Raw genomic sequence first — 10,438 nt, 5'->3', positions numbered from 1 at the left:
TCCAGTGCCAATCTTCCCATCCATCGAGGAACACACACATAAACCACAGCCCTTAGTTTGTGAACATGATTCAAATCACTGACCCCTAACGTTCAGCAATAGAGGGGAGGAATCATCGCCATTGCTTTATACAGCTCAAAATGAAAGAGTTTTTGACAAAGCAGGAGGTTGCTCCTGACCCCATTTTGAACCCAAGAATCCATGGGGGTCTAATTGAGGTGCAGCCACTCCCTCTTGATTTCGGATTCTGGTTTCTTTACTCCAATTCTCTCCTCCCTCTTGTGTGGTATTAGGAACATAGGTGAAGAGACAGGCAACTTTCCTGGTTAGTGTCACTCCAGAGCCTTCAGTCCCAATATTCCCCAACAAGCCCTGGGCTATCTTGCTGGCCACACATTTCGGGCTCAAGTGGAAACCGAAAAGGGAAATATTTTGGCTTGTCAGGGGAGGGGAAAAAAAAGGACAAAAACCCCAACCCTAACCACCCTGATCCCTTTTCAGAAAAACAATGCCTCTCCCCCTTTCCTATCCCACCCCCAAAACAAATCCATTAAATAAAATAAAAATAAAAGCCCTAAACACAGAGCAAAACAGTGACCAGAGATGTGCACATGAACACAGAAGAGTACCCTGTACCACTACTAAAATACAAATGATGCTTATGCAGATTCTGAATGGATGGTTTAGCCTTTTCTTTCTTTGTAAACACTGACGCCGCAATGACATTGCCTTCGTCAGCAGCAAACCCACAGCCTGGTGGAATGAGGCACTGGGTCTCTTCTTGAGGGCTGGGGTAAAGAGGGATTGATTGTAAAGAGAGAGGTCCTCAGTGTCACTATGCAGGACAGAAGGGAACACTTTCCCTTAAACAATACACTGTAAACCCCTTCCTCGGGTTTGCTAAAGGAAGCAGGGAGTCTAAAAATCCCAACTCCTGTTGGACTTAGATGCATGATTTCTCCAGGCTCCAAAGCCTCTAGACTTCACCCTGCCCTGGTCTGTCATCTTTCCCATCCCCACCTCCTTAAATAAAGCTGCCTGGAAGATTAAACTCATCCTTGAAAGCTCTTTTGTGAGGAATGAAGAAAGAGATATAGCCTGTACCCCCCAAATAAAATCATCTTTTACCACGGGTGCTTTTGGTGGTGAGATGCCAGTGGTGTTCCATAACCAAGTGCTAGCTATGATCAGAGTGGGAGGGAGGATGGGGCACCACACTGGAAGAGGCCTGGAGTTCCCCTCCACCCTATCAAGGTTATCGGTCAAAGGCACACATCACAATTTTTCTTCAAAGCCTTGCTTCTGCCAGGGGGCTCCCATCTCACACAGCCCATCAGTGACATCATCCAAGTCCAAATTCCCTTTTCTTTTCTTTTCTTTTCTTCTCTCCCTTCCCCACCCTAATTCAATGCTTGTGGACATCAATCACTTTAACACCCTCTTCCCCACCCCCCACCCCCCACCCCCAATTCTCCTGCTCTCTTCCTCACCTCCTTCCTAAACCTATGAACCATTCACCCTCCATTTGGGTCCCTGAACACCCTTCCATTCAGCCGTGGTGCACAAATTTGAAGAACAGCTTTCTGGTCACCCATCACCCTTGGTTTTATTTCCCCATTTTAAAATGATTTCTTCCTTTTTTGTTTTGTTTTGTTTTGGTTTTGGTTTCATCTTGGTTCTCTTACCAGGAGGCAACTGAAGCAAGCAGAATTATAGCCCAGAGAAGTTCCCTGCACGCGGCTAGTTCTTTTTTTCTAGATAGTTGGAAGGCACCCATCCTTTGAAGGGCTTCATACTGTCTAGGATCTGACAGTACCACCACCCATTTGGATTCCTCTCCAGCACCTCCATGGACACACCCTCTTGGAATCCTGCAGTCTCTTCATCCCCCTCATAGTCTGCAATGGAGACATATACATCTTTGAGGTTATTGTGTATGAACTGAGACTTCTCAATGGGTTTTGGCCGGACAGTGGATACAGGGATCCCATTCCGCTGGGTGGACAGCAATGATGTGTCAGAGCCCTCACTTCCTGCCCTCTCTACCAACCGGCTCTTGGCATCCCCAGCTGCTGTTCGAGCAGTGCTGAAGGACGAATTCCGGCGGACAGCACGGAGACCATCTGTGGCAGTGAGGGACTCATTTCTCCGCAGGGCACAGGAGAGGTTGTTCTCCTTGGGGGGTGGGGACACAAACACTGACTGAGGTCTCACGGTTACCTGCCTCACACCATTCCTCATCTTGACTGGCCCATTGCTTAGTCCAGAGGTCTTGGAGAAGCCTCCAGGTGGCTTGGACGGGATGGGTGGTGTGATTCTTTTACTTTGGTTGACGGTGTTCAGAGCTTGAACCTTCTTCTCAATCTTCTCCAAGCTGTCTGATTTACCTTCATTCCTCTTGGTCTTGGCAGAAGTAAAGTCCAGATCCTTTGTGGAAGATTCCAACTGTTCATTTTCTCCAAGGACCAGATAGTGGGAAGGGGCCCAGCCCTCTAGTTCTCCAAACTTCACATACCACCAACCACTCTCCTGCTTTTCTAAGACTTCCACCTCTACACCAGCAGGGAAGCTGATCTCTGAGTCTTGGACCTTCTGGTAGGCATCAGAAGTGATATAGGAGGAGCCCTGAACATCCTTTTCTTGATCTTTCTTGGTCCAATTGTTGGGGGAAGGGTGGGCGTGGGTGGGAGGAGTGATGAAGTCAGCTGAACCTCTCCTAGACCCCTCCTCAGATCCTTGGGATGCTGTCTGGGGAAGTGTTTCAGAGTCTTCACTCTTTGAACCCTTGAGTCCACCTCGGAGCTGCCCTGTGGGTCTCAGTTGACGCCGGAGGCTGCTGATATCCATTTTCTCTTGGCTCTGGGATTCTCCTTTACTCAGGAAGGGTTTGGGCCGGACCGATGGCTTGGCTCTGGAGCACAGGTTCGGCCCGGCTTTCGGATCAGCCACCTCTTTCACACTACCCTTGGGAGGGCTTCGTAACCCAGCATCTGAGGCTGACCTGGGTTTCATGTCTCCATTTTTAGATAAGGAGGAGGAAGAAGAGGAAGAAGAGGAGGAGTAGGTAGTATTGATGGTCACTGATGAAGAGAAAGAGGCGGTGGAGTGGTTCTTCCCCAGCTCTGGCTGAGCATTTTTCTCTGCTTTAAATTTGATGAAGGATGATTTGGGGGAGCTTCTCTTGTTGAGTGAAAGCAGGGAGCCCCTAAGGGAGTCAGCCTCCCCACTGGATTCCTTGGCCTCCTCCACATATGGCTGGAATCCCTCGTTCTCATAGATGGTCTCTTCTTCCAGGGCCACGTCCTCGGTGGATTCACCCACCTTAAACTTGGCCCTCTGCAGGGAAGATGCTGGAGAAGATCGCCGGGGCTGGTAGGAGCGCTTCTCCCCAGAGCTGTCTTCTGCAGGAGCTTCTCCCAACTCTGGCTCAGAGTCAAAGCCAAAGGCAGGAATATCATATTCTGGCTCCTCGTACTTGGGCTTCAGGGGGGAGTCCTGCCCTTCTGCGGTGCTGGATGATCCCTCCTCAGCCTCCTTCGGTTTGCTGGGAGGGGCGGGGGGAGGGACCTTTGGCCGCGTCAGAGTACTGGTCCTCCGGTTGAGGTTTGGCTTTTTTCTCTTGTCGATGTATGATGCAGGGGCCCAGCCCTCCTTCTCTCCAATTTGCACGTACCACCAGCCACCCGAGTTTTTATCAATGACCTAGGAGAAAAGAGAAGGAATAGGCTGGTGAGCTACAAGGCTACTGGGGACAAGGATAGATCATCTGGGATTTTCCTTCCATATCTAGATGTGGCATCCACATTCCAAGCCTATTCCATGTCCCATTTCATTTCAAGCTCACAAATGCCTTCAAGACTTAGCTCATGTCCCATCTCTTCCATTTCTTTTTCAATATGTATTCAATGACTACTGTGTTTGGGATACAGTGCCTTTTGTTAGGGACGAAAGGACAAAAATGACACTGTCCTAGTTGTGAAAGGACTTCTACTGCAGGAGAATTATTATGTGAACAGATAAGCAAAATATAAGTGAATGAATGATGCGGGCAAAGGAGAAATGACTGGACCAAAGTGCTCTAAGGAAAGAGAGAAGACTTTTAATTGGAGGGAAGGGGAGATAATGGGGAAGGCATCCTAGAAGAATCAGCAAGTCAACAAGCATTATTAGGTGTCCATTATGTGCTAAGCACTAGGAAAAGCATGAAAGGCAAAAGCAGTCTCTACCCTCAAAGAGTTTAAATTTTACTGGGAGAGACAAAATGTCCATAAGTAGACATATACAAGATCTATACAGTGTGTGGGAAAGCATTTCAGAGGAGGAAGACACTAGTAGCTGGAGGAGGGTAGGAAAGCCCATTTGCCCTGGAAATAAAAGGATTTTGATGGTTGGAGACCAGTAGAGAGTGCATTTCGGGTATGAATACATGGAGGAGAGAGAGAGAATGCCAAATATAAGGAAGCTAGTCTTAAATGACTATCTTTACAGCAGTGTGAAGGATGGATTGTAGATGCAAGAGATCATAGTCAAGGCAGCTAGTAAGAAGGCTATTAAAAGTTTACAGGCAAAATGTGATAAGGGTCTGACCTAGGGTGGTAGCCACATAAGTGGGGAAGAGATGGATGTGAGAGGTATAGTCAACAAGGCTTGGCAAGTGACTGCCTGTGGGAGGGGAGGGGGAGGAAAGGGCCAAAGACGACTTTGTGGTTTCTAACCTGGGTCACTGAGAAGATGGTATTCACCCTCAAAAGAATTAGAGAAGTTGAGAAGAGAGGAAAATACAGGGAAGAAAATAACGACCTTTGCCTTGGAGATGTTGAGTTAGAGGTGCTAGCATCCCACCCGGGTGGAGATGTTTAACAGCCAGCTAGAGCTATGGGACAGTTTCATGAGATGCCGGCCCTTTACTGGGGCTACAGGTTGAAGAGCCAGAAAAGGAGATGGGAAGGAGAAGTCAGCCAGGAGGAGAAGCAGAAGAGTAATGTGACAGAAGCTAAGGAAGAAAAGAAAAGGAGGTGGGGTTGGTCAACTGGGTCTAATACCAAAGAAAGGTCAAGGAGGAACAGGACTGAGAACAATTTGCTGGATTCTAGGAAACCTTCCCTGACTTCTCCAACCCCTAGAAATTTCTTCTACTTCAGATTTGCTATTCAATAATTCAGTGCTGTTGGTTTTTTTTTCTATTTTGAGGTTTTGCATCACTGCTCTGATTCTTTCTCTTGTAACAGGATTAATGCAGAAATAGGATTAATGTTATTATGTGTGTATATATATGTGTGTGTGTATATATCTTTATCTATCTGTAACCTTGTCAGCCCCATCGCTCCTTTTCCAAACTGAACTCTCCTCCGTCCTTGTCCGGGCTCCCCTCTAGTCAGCCTCTCTCCTCCTAGTCTATCTAGTCCGTCTTCCTCTAGTCAGGCCCCCTCCTTGCTTCTTCTTTTTTTTCTCCTAACTCCCAGGTCTATATACACCTTTTCTTCTCTCCACTCAAATCTCGGGGCTTCCTTCGCCCCCACAGACCAAGCTAATCCGCCAGCCAGGGCTGCGGCTGGTTTGGGGGAGGGGATGCACTCCCACTTCACTTGCTTCAGCACAGGCTATCTTTCAGATAGCTTCGCTCAGGTCAGAGGGAGCTGGGGGCTTCCCCCCCCCCCCCAGCTGTCTGACCTGGCATCTTGTATAGCCCACGGGGCTTTTTTGCTCAGCTGAAGCTGAGGAGGAGGGGGAGAGACCCTGAGGGCCTAAGGCTTTCTAATCTCAGCCTAAAGGTAGGGTCCCCAAATCAAAATAAATTTCCACAACACCAAGGTCTTGAGCATGAGCAATTAGGCAGATGGTGGTGCTCTGGACAGTAATGGGGAAGTGTGCAGGAGGGGAGGGCCTGGGAAGATAAGATAATGAGCTAATGAGAAGACAAGAAAGGCTAAGATGGAGCCAAGGCAACACCTGTGGTCTGTGGGCGTGACATGAATAAAGTACTTCATAGGACTTTCCAATAGCTGTATAAATGCCAGCTGTTACTGTTCATTCCTTCAATAAGTATTTATTATGCACCCAGTACTGTGCTAGGTGCTGGGGGATACAAGGAGACCAAAATTTAATAGTTCTTGTCTTCAAGGAGCTTATATTCCATTAGAGGAAAAGAACATGCACACAGATAATTAAATACAAAGTGTGTACAAAGCAATTTCCAGGGTGGAGGTGGGGCGCGGTGTCAATGATTACTGCTATTTTTTTTTTTTTTAGTGAGGCAATTGGGGTTAAGTGACTTGCCCAGGGTCACAGAGCTAGTAAGTATTTAAGTGTCTAAGGCCGGATTTGAACTCAGGTACTCCTGACTCCAGGGCTGGTGCTCTATCCCCTGCGCCACCTAGCTGCCCCTGATTACTGCTATTTTTATAATAGGTGCTAACAAACTAATTTATTGTAAGGAAAGTAAGACAAAAATTTTACCCTTGGCTTATTTCACAAATGGGGAAAAAATCTAGGTTTAGGAAGAGAAAGTCTGTATATAATAGAGTTAGGATTAGAACCCAAGGCTCATAAGTCCCAATTCAATGTCCTTTCTATTACCATACCATTACCATTTTCTTACCATAAGGTAAATGGTAGGATACAGAGAAAAGGATATGGGACTGGGAATCAGGAATCATAGATTCTAGGCTCAGTTTTGCTCCTCTTCTGCTGTCTCTGTGACTTTGGGTAAGTAATTTCCCTTCCCTGGGCCTAGTCATGTGGGAATGAGTTCCCTAAGGTCCTAAAATCAAAATAACAATACTAACCCTACAGACCTGTTGCCTGGAACAAAGTGACTTTATCTCTCTGGGTCTCATTTTACTCTATAAAATTAGGGGGGTTGGATTAAATCAGTAGGGTTTAAGAAACTAGAGCCTCAGGTCCAAAAGCTAAGAATGTTTTTCTGTTTTTACATTTTTAAAGACAATAAGACTTGATTTTAAGATGTGGTGGTGGTGGGGGGGAACATTCTTAGCTCATGGACCATACAGAAACGGGCAGTGGGCTGGATCTGGCCCATTTGGGATAACAAAGGTGCCGTCTAGTTCTGATATCCTATCTATGTGGGATCAAATAAAAGATGTCAGAGTGCTTTGAAAAACAGTTTCTCTTAGAATCTCAAGGTTACTTCCAGAAGCAAAACCGATCTGGGAACCCAAGTTTGCCATGGGCCAAAGCCACACTTATGACAATTACCTCTGCCTTCTGTCCACCCCGGAAACTGATGCCATCTGAAATGCAAGACTGGAACTCAGCAATGGTGTAGTACTCAACCTCTACAGAAGGGGGCTCTGGTGGCTTTGGCAGCTGGAACCCCTGCAATCCACAGAGAAAGCTTCAGTTAGTTATCTACCTACTTCACCGGGTTGTCATGGGGAAAGTGCTTTGGAAACCATAGAGGGCTAATGAACCACAAATTATCCCTTCTTCTCTTGCTAGCAGAGCCATAACTAGGATGGGACAAACTGGTACTCTCCCTAGCAGCAAAAATTCCTAGTGACAGCTCTCATTACTACTATGATCTTCCACTGAGAGCTGTGACGGTAATAAGAAAGATGCAGAATAGCAAAGTTAACTCACCCTCTAAGGGGCAGGGGAAAGCAGGGGAAGCAGAGATGACTGGTGTTGTGCCAGAGAGGTGATCTAGCATAAAAGAAAGAATGGAAAGACAGGCACAGACTCAAGTCCCAATCCTAACCTCTGCAAGTCACTCGATCCCTGAGTCTTCATTTTCTAGACTGAAAAGTATTTTTAAAGCTTAAAGCTGCACAGAGACTTTTGGACACCTTGTACTTATACTATCTCCTAAGGCTATCAGGAGAAAAAATGAGGCAGTATATATAAATCCTCTGTAAAGGATTAAGTTCCATATATATATCAGCTGCTGTTCTCGTACGCACAACTAGACAGGGGATGAGACGGATGGCATGTGTTATTTTGGCTTTAATTCAGGAGGAAGGACTCCCAGACATGAGTCATATCACCTGGAGCCTTCTGTCCTGGCAAAAGGATTCTTCAAATCCAGACACACCTGGTATAACGTTGTGACTTAGTACCACGTAAAGGACAGCAGAAGAACCATCCTGCCCAGGGGTAGTTTAATCAACAGAAAGAGACCAACGGTAAAGAAGGTACAGGGTCACTGGAGTAGAGGGAGCTGAGCTGGGCAGAAGGTGGGGAAACTAAGAATATTCTGTAGGGAGGCTTACATCAGGCATGTGGCTATAATATCTTGATTTTATTGTAACATAGCACTGGTTAGGATAACATCATGTGAGTTATACCTGTTTACTAGGTCAAGGAGGCCCCCACTGTTATAATGGATTTACGCCTGACCCATTTGAGCTATAGAAATAATTATTTACAATACCATAATGCCCCAAGCACCTGAAGGTCAGACTTCCAGCAGTGTGAATAACCTGGGACACAGCAGGGAATCCAGAAGAAGAAAAACAGCCGTTGGGAAGTTCATATACTTTGCTCCCTAGGACAGCTGAGGAAGTGACCTCAGGCCCTGCATCAGATAACTGTAGATAAGATCCAGCAGCCCAAGTGGCAGCTGATGGCACAGGAGGGAGACAAAATCGATTCAGTTCCCCCATCTCTGAAATGAAGGTTTTGGTCTAAATGAGTTGTAAGATTGCTTTTCTCTGTGATACTGGAAGAATCATTGAATAGCTCTTAAATCTTCTCACCTCTAAAATGAAGGAGTTTGGAATTAGATAATTTAAGTCAACAGGGTCAAACTCAAATAAAAATGGGGTAGGGGGGTGACTAGCAAACCGTACATAAGGATCCCTGTGGGCCACATGCTAGTGGAGAAAACCTCTTATTAACATTATCTATGTCTGGCTGCATTTTTATTTTGTTCAAGATTTCCCAATTAAACCTTAATCTGGCTGGTTTGGGCTGCACTAGGAAGGTTTGGGGTTGTATTCACAGCGTGTTTGACATTTCTGAACTAAGGTCCCCTCTGTATCCAATTCTGTAGGAAGTTTTATTTTTGTCCTGTCCTGTCCCATCCCGGGTTTTCACCCCCACCATCTAAGTAGGGGCAAATAGCCCTGCAGAGCACACACAAGAAGCTGTTCTGAAGCATCACTGTGCAAGAGCCTGCAGTATGATTGTTTATGCTCATGATGATAACCTTGAGTGTCACCATGAAAAAAATGTGAATTGTTTTCAGTTTAAATGTGCATCATTTCCATGAGAAAGATGTCTATGAAAAATGGCTATTTTTTTTTTTGGAAAGCTCTTTGCCCAATGCCTGATGAATATGGTGTCACTGGCCCTGCCTACACAGGGAGTGTGTGACATCAAGGGCCCTGGCATCCAACACTCTCTTAAGAGAGGTGAAAGCCATTCATTCCCCAGGTAGAGATAAGGCTGACAGTGCACAGCCCCAGGAGAGGAAAGGCTCAGTGACTGATAGCCTCTGAAAGCAGAAAATAAGGTTAAGAAGTGGCTATGGAAAGGGGATTGGGAATTGGTCACTAATGAGGGAAGGAGGAGAAAGCCCATAGAGTCTGGTCTGGGCATGGTCTGGTCAGGGCAATGCTTATTATGGATCAGATCCTGCCGGGGCAGTGGAGTAGTGTGTGTGTGTGTGTGTGTGTGTGTGTGTGTGTGTGTGTGTGTGTACATGCATATGACAGAGGTGGGGTTGTGAAAGAACCAGGTGCGCTGGAAAGAACACTGGATTTGGAGTCAAGAAGGTTCTGAATCACAGCTCTATGATTTATTAGCTGTGGGATCAGGTAACAATTTTTCTGAGCCTCGGTTATCTCATTTGTAAAATTAGAGAGGACTGAACTAGATGAGCTCAAAGATCTCTTCCAGCTCTAAATCGGACACCCCAAATCTCTTGATTCCCAGCCAGGACTCTTTCTCCCATGGCCATGGGAAGACTGGCTCTACACTAGAGGAAGGAGACCATGCACAGGCCCTCCAAAGGTGCATGATGGTGCTCCACACATGCACATGCTTTGTGGACCGAGGCATTAGTCTGGCCTGCACTGACCCTTGGATGGGAGGGATTCGATGGGCTTAATTGGAACCAGCCAGCCTGCTGCCCAAGCATTCCATGTGTGCTTGGTGAGTATGGAATTAATTGCAGCATTGCTGCCAAAATAAAGTCTAATCGAAAATAATTAGTCAGGGCTGAGAGATTCAGGAGGAAAAGTCAACATTCAGCAGCGCACCTCGCAGTGGGAACAGAAAGAGGCACAGTCCATGCAGCTGAGAATGTGAGCCAGATGGGTAGTGGGGAGAAGTACTCTGAATCCCATCTTTGCCAGAGACCATCTGCCTGAGACATTTTGCCTCTGTGAGCCTCAGTTTCCTTCTTTATAAACTGAGGGGGCAGTTAGACTAGATGGGGTGAAAAATCCCTTTATCCAGATCTAAATCTGGGCTCCTA

At 46.4% G+C, this 10,438-nt stretch overlaps 1 protein-coding gene across 11 annotated transcripts in view; it reads right to left on the bottom strand.

Moving 5' to 3' along the window:
- Positions 1-1,477: 1,477 nt before the first annotated feature.
- The window catches only part of SH3PXD2A (SH3 and PX domains 2A), a 332,613-nt gene continuing 323,652 nt past the window's right edge, over positions 1,478-10,438 (bottom strand). For all 11 annotated transcript variants that reach the window (XM_043987986.1, XM_043987989.1, XM_043987987.1 and 8 more), the window contains 2 exons: positions 7,216-7,335; positions 1,478-3,702 (listed from right to left, as the gene is read on the bottom strand). In XM_043987986.1, coding sequence (XP_043843921.1) covers positions 1,741-3,702; positions 7,216-7,335 — 2,082 coding nt within the window. In that variant the 3' untranslated portion in view covers positions 1,478-1,740. The remainder of the gene's footprint in view (positions 3,703-7,215; positions 7,336-10,438) is intronic.

Source organism: Dromiciops gliroides, chromosome 2 (genome assembly GCF_019393635.1).
Source record: "Dromiciops gliroides isolate mDroGli1 chromosome 2, mDroGli1.pri, whole genome shotgun sequence".
Classification (NCBI taxonomy): Eukaryota; Metazoa; Chordata; class Mammalia; order Microbiotheria; family Microbiotheriidae; genus Dromiciops; species Dromiciops gliroides.
Note: the sequence above shows the minus strand (reverse complement) of the source record. Positions and strands in the feature narration are given on the sequence as shown.